Source organism: Lytechinus pictus, chromosome 10, assembly GCF_037042905.1.
Source record: "Lytechinus pictus isolate F3 Inbred chromosome 10, Lp3.0, whole genome shotgun sequence".
Lineage (NCBI taxonomy): Eukaryota > Metazoa > Echinodermata > Echinoidea > Temnopleuroida > Toxopneustidae > Lytechinus > Lytechinus pictus.
Window position 1 is genome coordinate 27,791,177 of NC_087254.1, and position 16,826 is coordinate 27,808,002.

Consider the following 16,826-nt stretch of genomic DNA (forward strand, 5'->3'; position numbering starts at 1 on the left):
GGTTGAAATCCCATTTTATAATGTTAAATGCCTAATACGATATTCTAATAATAATATTCTAACACATAACAGAATAGGCTATTTGGAAGAGAGTTTACTAGTATTTTGTTTTTGTTTTTTCCAACCCCAGTTTTGTCTAAATTTAAATGTACAAAATTGTTTTTGCATGAAAACTATCATAAACGGTATATAAACATGAATATTAATGAACCTCTGATCCCTTCATAGAAAAAAAAATGCTGTGCCCCATCCCATAATATTATACCCAAACATTATCGACAGCCATTTAAACGATGCAGGTACATAGAATTGACATTCGATTGTTTCAGAATAAAACTTGAGAATCAATACTAATTTTGCCTTGAGGTATTCATATTTGACCCCAATATTGGTCTTCGTTCGGCAGGTAATTAAACCGCAATACAGCATCTTTTTTCCTTTGTATTTGCATATTGATTAAATGCCGGGGCATGGCATTGTGAGGCCTTTTTAAAGAGCTGGTGGTGGAACCCTACGTCACCAATACTTTCGCTCTTTTAATTTATGACTAATGCGACACTCCTTATCAACGAGATTAGGAGTTTACACCCTTTTTCCATCAATATTCTGGTGACAAGATGATTTTGAATTGATGAAAAAGAGGGTAATGGAGTATCTTTGATATCACATCACCATTGTGCATGTATACACACTTTAAATGGATAATCAGGCTTTAAGTCTGGCTCGAATGTGGAATTGATAAATTGTGGTAGCATTTTATTAAAAGAAATACACATTATCGTCGAAATGAACAAATGCTATCAATAGAATTGAAATGTTTAAATGACCCTTGTGTTTTCATTTTTTTTAAATAGAAATTTGGTGGATAAAATTTAATATTTTATTCACCGAGAGGGAAGGTGAGTTCCTTCACCTCCCCTCTGACAGTGCCTGATAAGGTTGGCCTATCAGTAGATGATTTGAGGGGGTGGCAAAACATGGTGTCCTGGAAGAAATTTCTAAATAATTGCGAGAGAGTGGAAAGCAAACGAGCAAGAAAAAATCCCTATGAATCTCTAATTTTGAGGCAGAATCGAATATATAATCCAGAAATTTATTTCATATTCTTATTTTTTTTTCTCTCACTTTTTTTTTTTCTCGGTCGTGAAACTAGTTTGGGGTGCAGCTGTCCCCAAGGTACCAAACTTTTACAATGGATCTATTAATGGTGACCATGACCAAATGCAGAAATAGATGACATTATCTGTAAAACTATTCATATACCAAGAATAAACACACACTATTGCCAACATCAATTATCACCCTAGTCAGTACAATAAAAGAAACACATAGTATACTCACGCTACAATTTTTTTTTACTGGAGATGCATGTATCAAACTGAAAACATATACATGTCATGTATATGTTTTCAGTTTGATACATGCATCTCCAGTAAAAAAAAAATTCAGTCATACTTTGGATAGGAAAGTCAATATAAATTCACCAATCAGTTTTACTTATAGGCCTAATTATATAGATCTAGAATATATCAATCTAAAATCCTAGTAGACTGGTGCTAGAGTCATGTTGTAGGAGTTCTTTTAATTTTTCGACCTCTAATTCAGATCATCTTCAGGAATAATCTTCAGGAACCTATTCATACAAGAAAACAGGTTTGTCAATACCTATTTGTTATGATTAATTATCTTATAATCTGTATTCTTGTATACACTAAATTCCGGAAAATGGTTTGAATTAAAGATCGAAAATTTGATGAACTCAAATAACATGACTCGACTCGAAGGTTTCTTTTTATCATTGTGTAAGTTAACATATTTAAACACTGATCTTTACTTCTACTTGTTTTGTGTATGGACTGAAAACTAATTTTCAAAATACTTTTCACGTATTCACAAGCCAAATTACCAAGATCATGAACGATAAATAAACATGGATAATGCAAAAGTGTATGGGATAAGAAAGGAATGCTATGAAAATGGGTCTAAATGAACATGTAATGTTTAAATAAATCTAAGAAACATCATTGTACAGCATACTAAACTTACCTTGTCCGAATACTATTCCACATGATATCATCCAAACAAACAATTGCAAATATAACATTTTCCAAGTTCTCTCCATTTCAATTATTCTGTGTTTGTTTTTGTTTTTTAATATAGGAATGATCCAACTCCCAGACTATTAGGAAAATTATAATCCGGCACCACAGCAAATGCAAGTTGCTACAGAAAATCCGCTACTGGGTTATATGCTCCCTATCCGCCGCTTGATAAGAAGACCTTTTCCCTCTTCGAACCTCTGACTGTAGACGTATAGCTGTTAAGTCCTCATCATTTTCGTATTCGAAGATGTAACGACTGACAATTATTACGTTTTCTTTCCTGGCTGAACTTCAGGCAAATTCAAATTTCAAACAAGCGGTATACAGCTCAGTGCGAATAGCCAGTAATCATTGTTATGTAAGACGTTATAGTGAGAGTGCAGCGGCTGGCTACTCACGCCACTGTGTATGGGTTTACTGTGTGTTACATGTACGGAGCGATATACGGACAGCACGCGTATAGCGTGAAAATAACAACGTCGACCAGCTATTGTCATTTCGAGTAATTCATGATTGCTGAAGCATTACAAGCTCAACAAACCACCACACCGGTTGCATCACAAGTGCAATTGAAAGTGAAAAGGTCCCTGTCCCCATGTGTATTCGATATTATTGAATTCAAGTTTAATAGATATCTCGTACCCTCTTTCATAATTGGTTTCTAGACCAATTGTTTTTTTTTTTATTTAGGGAAAGTATATTTCTTGTATTGTGAAATATTGGCTGTCCAATTCATTTTCATTCAAACCACGTATGCCTATATGTACATAGCTATTACCAAAAAAAATGTTAAAACGGCTGTTTTCGACTCGCCGTACGGCCGTCGTAGAGCAAATGTGACCGAGGTAAGAGTAACTTTCTCACATAGCTTGGATTACAGGTGCACGCCACAAGACCCAGTTGTGATGATTATGGGCCTACATGTTATTTCATTTATTTATTTCTCTTTTACTTTGTAGTCATATAGATCATGTTCTTATAGCCTAATCTCATTTGAGAATGATTTTATGCCTATCTACTTCATTTGATCATGTTTCTTTCTATTTATCATTTAACATTCTAATAAATAGTCGTTCTTTTATATGTTTGTATTAATTGTCTTCGATTATCTTTATTCATTCTTACTAAGTTGAGCTACCAATGCAGTCATCCAACCATCTTTAATCTATCTATCTATCTACCTATCTATCTACCTACCTACTATACCTATCTATCTATCTATATATATATCTACCTACCTATCTATCGTCGTGGTCTAGTGGTTCTGACTCTCGCCTTTCAAACATAGGGTCGCGGGTTCGAATCCTAGCCATGGCGTGTTTTCCTTCAGCAATAAATGTATCCACACTGTGCTGCACTCGACCCAGGTGAGGTAAATGGGTACCGGCAGGAAGTAATTCCTTAAAAAGCTGTGCGCACCAGAATCAGTAGACTAGCTTAGCCGGGGTAATATAGGAGCGCCTTGAGCACCTAGCAAGGTCGATACGTGTGCTATACAAACCTATATTATTATTATTATATATCTTTCTATCTATCCATTTATTTATCTATCTATCTATCCATTTATCTATTACCTACACTGTATCTATAATTCGTTTCAAAGTGAAAAAGAAAAATCAACCATCATCAATTGATTCATGTATTCTATTAGCCCCCCCCCCAAAAAAAAAAAAAAAAAATAAATAAATCACAAGACAGTGCCGATTATCGTTTGGGAAAGCTAAAGATTGATTAAATATTGCTTGCCCATTTTTAACGCTAGCAGGTCAAATGAAAAGGGGCTATTCCCCGTTGCTGTTATCGCCCAAAGCTTCGGCGATAGCGGTTCGGTCTCAGTCGAGCGCACAATAGAAATTTCATTGTGTTTTTTTTATCAATTCTTATTGTAATGAGCTCAGCGAATTGAATTGAAGAATACACAAGAATTGAGGGTGTGTTAAGTTGATAACAAATTGCTTAGAGTTCGAGGAGAAAGGGTATTTTGTGGAATTAGCAAGTGGCATCGTCATATAGCAGCGAACACAGGAGAGTTATTTTCAAACGAAGTTACACCCGAACATTGCCGAATTGGCGCGAACATGACGAAGGAAGCCCTGTCCCGTTTGCATCTTTCAGAGTCTATCTTGCGGCAAGCTGGTTGATAAATTCAGAAAATGAGAGAAATCAATGGAGATTCGGTGATGATCTATCACACGAAAACCCCCCTTTTTAATGAGTTTCTAGGTGTGGTATCATGATTATTGTGTGTAACATAACTCGGACGTTCTCACCAGTTTGATTTCATATTTAGATATAGATTCAATTTCACATAGGGCCTTAATAAAAATAAACACGTCATTGATCTTTAATTCTAAATAGTGTGAAAATATTAAGATTGATTTTACCTCAACTTCCATAACATATAGCTATTTCAAAATGTGGTTTCCCTTTTCACGATTAAAAACTAGATAATCAGATCTAAGACCCTGATCGTTATTCTGTCGCCATGCCTTGCCTGATACCAATTAGTTAGTTTAGTTGAAAAATACTTCAGAGATGTTTCTTAATGTCCAATTATCCATGCAATAATGTTGTCTTCTCTATCAGATCGCTTCTTTCCATTCCTACGCCCCCCTCTCGAAGGTCAACTTTTTTTTTTTTTTTTTTTTTTTTTTTTTTTGGGGGGGTCTAATTTCCTATTATCTTTACCAGTAAAGTACGCAGGTGGGGGTGGGGGGTTAGAGGGGTACTACCCCCCTCATTTTTTTTGGTCAACTTTTCATTCAGCACACCCCCCCCCCCCCCAAGATCCTGCTTACGCTACTGATCTTTACCTTTCTTTTTTTCTTTTTAATTCCTTATTTCCATTTACACCACAATCTATCTTCCCCTGATAACTGTTGGCTCCTATTTTCCATCTAGCCCACCTGTTTGGCCGTTCCAGCATGTTTTCCCGAGGATATTAATACTTGTAGACAATGAGATAATTTTATATTGATGAAGTCATTACAAACCTTCTCGGACTGAAATCAAAACATATTGGAATGATGTATTGGTAGAATCGGTAGAATTTTAATTAAATCAAAAGTAGATCGCTTTATACCAAATACACTGTTCTGAAAAAAAAAATAAGTGTATATGGAGATAAGGATGATAAAATCATTCTGAAAATGAAAGAACGGCATAATTTATTACAAACTCTATATAGAATGCACATGTCTCGAACATTATGATTAAGATATACAAATTTAAAAAAAGTTGACAAGTTACTTTAATTCAATTTCAAAGCTCAATCATACATTCAAGGTTAAAACAACATGAATACGAATTGAAAGACAGGTATTTCATAACATAACTATTTCATTTTCAATTAAAGCAATATTAATTATTCCTCAGAGCCAAGAGAAACATCTCTAATTAATGTTTCAGTCTATGTTTTAACTCAATCTGGAATATGATCTTAATGCATAGTAAAATAATCTAAACATTTTGTTTTAGTACTTCTATTTCAGTTTATCGTTAAAAAATAATTAATAAAACAAAATAAATTTGGCACCATCAGTGTTTGAACTTTTCATTTGTTGCGTTCTGCATATCAAACTGAATGTAGATCTAGGCTAAGTACAATAAATACAAAAAGCTGTAGCATTGCTATCTTTGAAAAACTAGAAAATTAAGTTTTGAAATAGGATTTTCTTTTTGCTGTAAAAATAGATGTCGTTCTTTATGATGAAATACTTTTTCTTGCTTGATCGATTTGTGGTTAACAGTTTTTACAATATGCCTATTATATTTTAGCTACTTCCATCGATTTTTTTAATTCGACTGAGAGAGAGAGATAAATGAAATCCAGTTTGAGATAGGAAAAAGAGGGACACATATTAATATATTTACATAATGCATAAAACATAATTTTATTGAGTTTTTTCTACATCATCATTCGTTGCTATACTAGACATAGAGAAACAACCCAATACAATTAAACAATTCTACCGGCAGCTTTCACAGAAAGTTGATATTATTTAGGTGCTTGCTATCCGAAACGCACAATCAATATCAAATGCACTTTATTTCCCATACTAGTACATTGCCTCATAATTCATTCACTATCCATTATCAAGAATGCAAAAAAGAACAAAAAAACTTTCATAAGGGGTAAGCAAATTTGAAATCAACTCCCTGTGGAAGCTGCTGATATTGTATTTGAAGCTTTATTCATCGTATAATATTTTGTACATAAAGGAACTGTATACATGAATTAAAATGCTGATTACTGATCTGCCATACATTATCTTTAAATGGTGTCTTACATTATAAGACTCAAAACAAAAATTATAGGTGGATTTGATCCTGATCTAAGATTATTAGCATCATTCTAAGTTAGATTTATACATCATAAGGTCAGTATGGCACATCCATGTGTAGTGCTAGCTATGATAATGAATTCCAATATTATTACATACACACTATTTTTACAACTGCAGTAAGACATCAAAGTTATGTTAAGCTTTAATATAGAGGCTTGTAGATACAATATTTTAAATATTTCTCAAGAAGCCTCTTCTTTAATACTTTACACTGACTAAATATAATGATCATACTGTACTTTGAATATTTTTTCCAACAATGTCATTATTTTAGATAATGTCTTCCGTTTACTGCTCTTTATATCAATCAGGAAAATCATGTTTAATACAGATCCTGTTAGGTGGAATACCATACATTACTAGTACTGCTACTGCAAGAATGGCTGAAGTGCATTTGCTTATTGATAAATATTTATAATTATTTGAAAGTATATAAGCTAGCAGTCATCCTATCCAAATTATTCAATTTTTGAAATATTCCTTTTGATAGCTTTAGTTAAAATGTTCTTTAAAACGAGCAGCGATGGCGAATGTTACTCTTAGAGAGTCACTCCGAATGTGTGACGACCACTGCAGTACAGGCATAGTGTACTTATGGGAGGGATATGATCATGAAGGCTATCTTAAGATCGATCCTCCTTTCCAGAGAAGTAGACACATCCAATAATGAGAAGGACTAGGAGAATGAAAGCTAAAGTTCCCAATACAGCAAAAACAACGACCCATTCTTGCTCAAGCGAATTGTCAGTAGGATCGGTTGGGACCGTTAGAAACTCTGCACCAAAGAGAGAATAAAAGAAAGCGAATCAATTAACAAGTGGAATGCCTCTGGCCGTCTCACCTGCATCACGCGATTCAATATAGCAGCAGTGCTGATTTTGAAAACTACTATAACTCGCACAAGATGTTCAGTGATACTTGGTTACTCTTATTTCCACGTTTTATGAACTAGACCAATACACTTATAGAGATATGATGGCAATTCAACAAATACCCCCAACGTGGCCAAAGTTCTTTGACCTTACATGACCTTTGACCTTGATCATGTGACCTGAAACTCGCACAGGATGTTCAGTGATACTTGATTACTATTATGTCCAAGTTTTATGAACTAGACCAACACACTTTCAAATGTATGGCTGTAATTCAACAAATACCCCAATTTGGCCAAAGTTCATTGACCCTAAATGACCTTTGACCTTGATCATGTGACCTGAAACTTGCACAGGATGTTCAGTAATACTTGATTACTATTATGTCCAAGTTTCATGAATCAGATCCATAAACTTTCAAAGTTATGATGGTAATTCAACAGATACCCCCAATTCGGCCAAAGTTCATTGACCCTAAATGACCTTTGACCTTGGTCATGTGATGTGAAACTCATGCAGGATGTTTAGTGATACTTGATTAACCTTATGTATAAGTTTCATGAACTAGGTCCATATATTTTCTAAGTTATGATGACATTTCAAAAACTTAACCTTAGGTTAAGATTTTGATGTTGATTCCCCCAACATGGTCTAAGTTCATTGACCCTAAATGACCTTTGACCTTGGTCATGTGACATGAAACTCAGGCAGGATGTTCAGTAATACTCGATTAACCTTATGGCCAAGTTTCATGAACTAGGTCCATATACTTTCTAAGTTATGCTGTCATTTCAAAAACTTAACCTCAGGTTAAGATTTGGTGTTGACGCCGCCGCCGCCGCCGCCGCCGCCGTCGCTGTCGGAAAAGCGGCGCCTATAGTCTCACTCTGCTATGCAGGTGAGACAAAAATTGATTATATTTTTAGAATGATATATACATTATAAGGTTTGACAAATAATGCAACTAAAACAGAAAGGAGATTAACAACAATATAGAATACTAAAAATGGTGGTGTGGATTTATAGAGCACCCACATCATCCAAAGATGCTCAAAGTGTTAGCCCAGTAACTATTCTTTTGTAAACATAAAATGCTTAAAAAAAACTAATTAAGGGTAACTGAGAAGGGTGGAGGTGCAGGAAGATGAAAATTATGTATATATGATATTTAAAAATATATATAAGATAAAATTGATATATCATTTATCTATTTGTACATTTGTTTCATTTCCTGTTGAAGAGAGCACAGTGCCCCAAAATTTGTTCATAGTGGGGACAACAACGTGAGATCATCTTCTCACTGTTAAATTTGAGTACCTTAAAGGGGTGCTCGAGGCTAAAATATTCATATCTAAATAAATAATTTAAAATTCACCGAGCACAATGTTGAAAATTTCATCAAATCGGATAACAAATGATTGAATATTAAAGTTTAGCAATATCTTGTGAAAACAGTTATTACATCGTCACGAATATTTATCAGGTGGGCTTATGATATCACATCCCCACTTTCCTTTTTATGATGTTATTACATGAAATCACAATTATTTCATTTTTTTATCCATGTGCAAATGATATGTCTCCCTTATATGAATAACATATGGTGCAGCAATGAATATCTAACAGATCAGTTTGTGGCAATCCAATTCTTTTAGTTTATTGAGAAAAAAATGAATAATCATTATTTCATTTAATACAATACAAAAGAACAATTGGGGATATTACAGCATCATTTTTTCATTGAATATTCATTAAGACATGCCCAGAACTGTTTTACCAAGACAATGCAAATTTTCAAATGTCATAACTTTGTCATTCCTTGGCCGATTTTGATCATATTTTTGTGGTTTTGTTTGTCTGTATTTCCTTTATCTGTTCAAATCATATTATTTCCAGCTTAATGTATCCCTTTAACAGTGTGGATCACATTTTAACGCGGTCTACCATGTAAACACAAATGGCCTGTATTGTGAACTCGGGTTTAAATCAAACCCTGGTTTAAAGTTGTTATTTAACTATGGAGAGCCAATTGGGGCATGAATCCCTAACAGTACACATTCAATTTATTATCTCATATGACAATCAAATTGTTCATAATTGTCTGGGAATGATAATTGAAGCATTTTTCCTTTGTTCTGAAAGCAAATGAAACAAAATAGTAAAAATATAAAACATACAATATAAACATAATTTTTGGCTCCCCATAATTTCAGCACAGAGTTAGACTGTGGTCTAAGTTAAACCTGACTTCAGAATACAGGCCATAGTGGACACTCACACTGTCAAGGTGTCCACAGTGTAAAATAATCCTCATTCTGTTAAATTTGAGCATTTTAACAGTGTGAGTCACATCTTTACAGAGTCAACTATGGAAACATACTGTGAACACACTGTGTGACAATGTGATCCTAAATACTAGCTTCTTTATTAAAAACATTCTATTTTACAAAAATACAAGAAGACTTAATACTAGGATTTTTCAGAGAATATCAGCAAATGTGCAATTGTTCACACTTAACAACACATAATGATATGATTTGTAAAACAAATTGTATATCAGGATCTGGGTTGACTTACGTTGTCGGCATAGATCGCCAGAAAACCCAGCTTCACAAGCACACGTAACACCGTTCACTCCATCAAAACATGATCCTCCATTTTCACAAGGGTTGCTGAGACATTCGTCAATATCTGTGAAAACAGATCAATAAAAGAAACAGAATGCTGAAAGTTGAAGAAATTAGATAAGAAATAGGAAAGGTACATGTTTTGAAAAGCAAAATGACTTAATACTATGTAAATCTCAACAATTTGCAACTGAATGAAACGATCCGCACCTATCTGCTTCTCGGATGTTTTTTTTTAATTGCAACAATCTAAGAAAAAATGAAAAGGTCTTCATCGTTTCTTTGCTTATATGTACAGCTTTTTCGCTTTTTCATTTGCCTACAACTAACCTGTTAGTTCGTCTTTTAAAGTACAACTTTTAACAATATTTATTAGACAACTGGATATCGGCAGTCAATGTAATATTCTGAATTGATTGAAAAGAATGAGTTTATACCCTTTTCACAGTAGGTTCCCTCAAATCCAGGGTCACAAATACATTCTTCGTCGTTACATGTTCCATTTACACACGTTCTTCTGTCACATCTGTTGATTTCAATTACTGAAACAAAGAAAAGAATATTTTGATGACACAATAATAACAATCTGCTTTTACAGTATATAGCGCTAAATACATCGTAACGACGACTCTTAGTGCTTTACGGATATATTATTACCTCGGTCATTAGATCCTGGCATGCCCGCATACAATGAGTTACAAGACTCAATTACTAGGTATACTACATACATTGTAGGCTTTCGCATACTACCGGGTACCCATTTAACACATGGGTGGAAATTGGTAAAGTGTGGATTAACGCCTTGCCAAAGGACGCTAGGCCAAGGTGCATTTACACTGATTGTACGATTATTGTTTTTAATTTTCACCATTTTGAAGTATTAATGAATGCTCTAGTCTCAAAATGGTGCAGAGCAAAAGGAATCTAGTTACATCCCCTGAATAGGCATACATGAATATAATTACGCATATCTAAATACTCTGTTCTACAGACGTTTACCCTGAAGATAAAGTGGATAATAAGCAGACATATAAGTATAAAAATTACATGATCCTTTGTGATAGAACCCCCTTTCTTCATTTTTTAAATTACATTTTCCATCATTTACTTGCTTTAATATGACGCTACTTAAGGAAAATTGATTTAGAAAGTAGAGAGTCGAGTGCATGACATTGTACATGTAAATTTCAACACAGTGAATAACTTGCCCTTGGTAGTCATTTTGTAGCCAGTTTTTCTCTCTTTTCAAACCAGTTTTGTCACAGTCTGTAGCAGTTTTAAACTGGTTAGAAACTGGCGAACTTTGTTCATTAGATTTCGTTGTAGGACAGATTACAAAACAGCGAAGTATTTCCATGTTGCACAACTGGGTTCCCTCTGAAGTTGGACAATAGATGGCACAATGCAAGATAAAAATTGTACGATAAAAAAACACAACCAACTGTATATTTAACTTGTTGGCCCTCTTACCATCGCTACAATCACTTCCGCTATATCCAGGCGCGCACACACATCTTGTTCTTCCATTCTGCTGAATGCATGTAGCACCATTTAGACAATTGCTGATCTCATTGAAGTTACAGACAGTGCCCTCAACTACAGAGAAATATAAACAAGAAAAAAAAAACATGTATACAGCCAGAATACCATTGAGTCAAATTTCAATGAACAACCCACCCTTAACATTTAGAAATAATCAAATAAAATATGCACACAGTGGGACTTTCGGTATTTGACCTGTATTTTACTGCAATCTTAGTATTTTCTAGCCAGAAATATTGAACAGTAAGCAAACACATGTAATATGATTTGTTCAATCTTAAATTAAAATGAATGGATTTTTTTTTTTGGGGGGGACTTTACTTGTGCAACTGATTTGTTTGCATCAACTTGTTAAATTATTTAGCATACCCCAAAACATTCTATTAAAGAAAAATTATAACAAAGGCTGACTATTTGTCACTGTTATCCACAGCTGCTGGTAAAATATCCGCTCTTACATGATTTGTTTCCAATTACATTTCTTTTCCTCTTACCTTTTAATCTTGATAAAAATATATGTATTGCTGAAATGCCCATGACAGCATGAGGAAAATTATCTTTCAAGTTAGGAAAGTTAAATAAATTGCACTACAATGTCATTTTCAAATTCTGGTTCAAATGAATTATGAAGTAATGGTGGAACATATATATATCCACTCATCCTAAATATTGATGGGTGCATGGAGCGTCTTGTGCATTAATGTAAACTACACAAATGATCTTAGCCAATCAGATGCAAGGGTTTCAGTAGCTTATAATGAGTCAGTGAAGAATCACTACATGACAGCTCACAATGTGGGTGACTAGTTCATACTTACCAAGGGTACACATTTTCCCTGTCCATCCATCTGCGCATGTGCATAAGAAATCCCCCACGAGTTCACGGCAAGTACCCCCATTTCGGCATGGTAGTGGGAGGCAGTTAGCTGTTACAAAAGAAATACAAAAAGCAACCACTATTTATCATCTAATTCTCAAAATTGTTTTGTAATTTACTTTTAAAGTCAAATGAAATATATTATATATAAAATATTGAAAGGCTATGAAAACTATGTGAAAATACCTATGATAGAAACGCTCTAAATGATTTCTTTTTTATTTATTTATTTACCACTAGTAGGATGGAACACCCTACCAAATGCTGTTGTTTTTGTAGGGGTCCATCATATCATATAGTACTCTATTGACTTCAAGGAAAAGAAATACATCCTCTTTGAACAAAAGTGTACTGCCATTTACTATCATTCCCAACTTAAAAGATTTCTTGAGCAGAGTGTTACGGGCTAGGTTCCGGCCTAACTTTAGACGTGTCACCGGTCATCTAGACTTCTTACATGTACATGTTGGTCTGTACAAAACTACAATACTAAAAATTGCCGATTCGTCTACTGCCAACTCGTCCACTCATATAGTCTACTTTCATTTAGTCTAATGCAGTTCCATCCATCAACACTTCGTCTAACAACCATTTGGTCCAATCATCACTTTGTCTAATCACCCTTTCATCTATGACAATTTTGTATCATAACCAGTTGGTCTAATATCCATTTCATTTTCATTCATTTCGCATAATTAATACTTAGTCCAATTGTACCAAATGTTATAAGGACTAAATGGCTATTGGACCAACCGGTTATCATATAAAATGGTGATTGGACGAAATGGCAATTATACCATGTGGATAGTGGACGAACTGATGGTAGACCAAATGATAGTAGATGAGTTGGCAACTGGACGACTTGGAAATAAACCACTAAAAATGGGCGTGAGTCCATATATGAAAGACAAATATTAATTTGGCATACAATAACACAAGAGACTGTTTTAGACTGCATTATTGGCTCATCCTCAACCCTCATTCCTCAGCTATAATCTTCCAACCTCTTCTGTCCATTCTGATTCTCACCCGATTCTTCTGCCTCTGCTGCTGCCTCTTCCATTGTTAACCGCAATTGCTCTTCTATAAATAATTTGGCCAACACTCCCCATGATCCCTACCAACTGCCTTCTACCTATATATACCTTTGAAACTCCTATATCCATCCCTTCCCAACTTCACAAGTCTAACCCTCCACCGTCAACCTCCATTCTACCCCTAGTCCCTCCCTTCTCCTCCTGCCTATGTGCCGCTAATCTTAATATAAGGGCAGGTATGCGCCGTGAAAGGCTATTCTGATAGGGGTCATGAGAACCTAAGGACGTCATATTATCCAATTGAATAACAAGGGCATAGTTTCTTTTACGACCAAGACCTTCGTTTGTATTGTTTTTCTTCCCTATTTTACCCCTTTTTCATTTCATTTATATCCACAAAATTAAATATATACAAAGCAACATATAAATACCTTTAAAAATAGGATGGACCAAATGAAAGCTCATCAGGCATTTTTCCTCTTATTGTTTTCAATTCTTGTAAAATCATGGCGGGGGAGGGGGGGGGAGGGCTCGCCATTATTTCGCTGTATTGCCGCCCTTGTGGTAGACTATTAAATACTTACTTCCACGGCATGTTCTTCCCATGTTCTCAAGGCAGTTACATTCAAAGCCATCAACCAGATCAGTGCATTCATATCCGTTGAGACATGGGTTACTGGCACACTCGTCAATCTCTGCAAACCACAATTTAAGACATTATACTGATGATGAAAGATGTATATACTTTACAAATAATACCTATATTATTGGAGAAGAATGCAATATTATGAACTAGACAATAAAGCAAGGTAGAAAATTATTTCTATATTATTTAATTTCTCCACTTACTCTCTAAGTCTCAAACTTTAATTTTGCTATTGGAATCTTAATATAATGAATGATTTTTTTAATCAGAATTTGTAAACCCTACACAAAAGGTCCGAGATCTATCTCTGTTACCTCATGGTTAAAAGTCACTTTATTGACTTTCATTGGACAAGTGTCCATTCACAATTTATGTTAGATATCATTTTTCTGACTTATATTTCCATCCACCAATATTTTGGACCCGAGCCCTTAAAACCTAGATATAGCATGAATGTGAATCAGTTCTTTCACCGAAGTGACAAGGCTTTTGTTGAAAACTGCTTACAGGTGCATGAGAATGACTATTGATTGAATGTGGAATTTATAACAATGACAGTGTAGGGGAAAACATGATGAATATTGTGGCATATGTATCACAATTTCTATCATAATAAACAGGATCTTCAAGATAATAGTGACTTACCATCTTCACAGTTAGCCCCGATGTAGCCCGGCCTACACTGGCAGATGTATTGACCCGTTGTATCCCCTTCAGGGCGCATGCATACTCCATCATTCATGCATGGATCGGAATCACAGACAGTATCAGCAATAACTGAAGAAAACATAACACGATGCGTTATTTCAGGTATATTGAGACATACACATTTCTTTCTAGAATCTCATTCCTTACTACAGTAATCTAGAAGTGGGTCCATTTTTATTGTTATGTGTAACCACCTTGTCATCTTTTTATATAATTAGTATAATTGTTTTAATTACTTCCACATTTGAAAAATGTTTTCATTATCAATTACTGCCTTCGTTGTTTTGTATGCATTCTTGTCCATTAGCTATCAACATATTGTATGTATTGTGATTATATGTGATAAGACCCTCAATAAAATATATGATTACAAGAAAATACTTCATCAAAGTACGGATTTGTTGGGGCACATATAGATTACTGACATCAAATGAAGATAACTTCACCCCTATTCCACATCCTATCCGGCAGGTCCTCTATTAAACTGACATTAAAATCAAATGGAATTCTTATCACTTTGAATCAAGCACAATGACACAACTTTTTAAATCAGAGGAATGTTTCACAATGCCTCCGGTTGTGCAAGCTGACCGACAAGCCAGTGCAGCAGGTGCATACATAAATATTATGAAGTTGACAAAAAAGTAAATCACAAAATTTTGTGAAAAACTACCAAGACGTATCCATGAGAAGCGATCAGCAGTGCCACTATTTCTACATTTTTTTCTTGATGCCATGACTTACCGATTTCACAAAGAACCCCAGAGAAGAGCGAATCACAGCACCGACACTCAAAAGCACCACTCAGGTTTATACAAGTGCCTCCATTTACACAAGGAGAACTGTTACACTCATCAATATCTGTATTATAGAATAGTACATTTGAAAGCGAAAAAATGACAAGTTTGATAAAAGAATTGTATGAAAATGTCAGAGATACTAACAAACATATATTCAAAGAAATGGTTAACAGTGTTAACTCCATTACTTTGTTATATGATAGTTAATAGTTGAGCAGATTATCAAGCCACTTTTTTGCCATCTCCTGCTGGCCTATTAGATCGGATGGCCTAGACATTCTTGTTTCTTTAATCAAAATATATTCAAATTGAATACAAAGTATGAACTGATATCCATCAATAAAACAGGAATGTCGTTGAGGCCGGGAGGTCCAAGTCAAAAGGTGACAATTTTCTCTTGTAAATGTGACTTGGGTCAACTTAATCCCTAAAAAACAAAATGGATATAAGTAACAAACTTTTTCATAAATCAATTACAAATTAAGAGTCACACAGCATTGACATTTTAAGTCTAGGATGGTACTGGATGCAAGTCCCAGATGGATTCACGCCGACTGGTGTCAAGTTCTTGTGCTGATATAGACAGAGATTTTAGTGAATGAATTTCCTATGAATCTTTCAAATTTGAAAGAAAAAAAATTAATCAATGCAGTCGGATGCTAATTAATGCAAATATATCAATTAATGCAACATGGAGTTGCCATAATGTAAATGTACATGTAAGCTTAAAATTCTACGTATCTTAACTAATTTTTAAAGTTAACGTATTCGTAATAATTCATTTAAAATAGTGGTAAATGTTGTATTTTCTGGAAAAAAATGTTAAATGTCAGAAGTAAGAATAATTACACAAATTACTTCATCTTTATAGTTGATACTGATCGAGTCATTTTAGCTTGCCATAATCAACTTGTTCTTAAAGTCATGTCATTCACTTAATGAGCTTCATGAAAGCACATCCCCATACTTACCAATGTTGCAGGATACGCCTGTCCATTGAGGTGTGCATTCACAGGTATAACCCGATCCGGATTCCATGCATGTACCTCCGTTTGCACAGGGTGACGAATCACAAGGAGCTCTTTCATCAACAACTACAGAAAAACGAAAATCAAATAAAAATGCCATGAAAAGCCCGCACAATATTTTTAGGTTTTATAAGAATTCGAACTCAAGTACCATAATTGGCTCACTTCTGCCAATTATGGTACTGTAATTATAAGACGAAGTAGCTAAATACCAATACAATACAATTTGAGAAAGATTGAT

General features: G+C 34.5%; 2 protein-coding genes across 2 annotated transcripts in view; both read right to left on the reverse strand.

The window, feature by feature from the left end:
• Positions 1-2,557, reverse strand: part of LOC129269399 (neurogenic locus Notch protein-like) — a 50,604-nt gene extending 48,047 nt beyond the window's left edge. The window contains exon 1 of the mRNA XM_054906895.2: positions 2,047-2,557. Within this exon, the coding sequence (XP_054762870.2) occupies positions 2,047-2,122 (76 nt within the window). The 5' untranslated portion in view covers positions 2,123-2,557. The remainder of the gene's footprint in view (positions 1-2,046) is intronic.
• Positions 2,558-5,334: 2,777 nt separating this feature from the next.
• LOC129270428 (neurogenic locus notch homolog protein 1-like) overlaps positions 5,335-16,826 on the reverse strand; it is a 60,182-nt gene continuing 48,690 nt past the window's right edge. The window contains exons 42-50 of the mRNA XM_064105713.1: positions 16,529-16,651; positions 15,502-15,618; positions 14,695-14,826; positions 13,988-14,098; positions 12,308-12,415; positions 11,418-11,543; positions 10,385-10,489; positions 9,898-10,011; positions 5,335-7,223 (exon numbers count right to left, since the gene is read on the reverse strand). Coding sequence (XP_063961783.1) covers positions 7,072-7,223; positions 9,898-10,011; positions 10,385-10,489; positions 11,418-11,543; positions 12,308-12,415; positions 13,988-14,098; positions 14,695-14,826; positions 15,502-15,618; positions 16,529-16,651 — 1,088 coding nt within the window. The 3' untranslated portion in view covers positions 5,335-7,071. The remainder of the gene's footprint in view (positions 7,224-9,897; positions 10,012-10,384; positions 10,490-11,417; positions 11,544-12,307; positions 12,416-13,987; positions 14,099-14,694; positions 14,827-15,501; positions 15,619-16,528; positions 16,652-16,826) is intronic.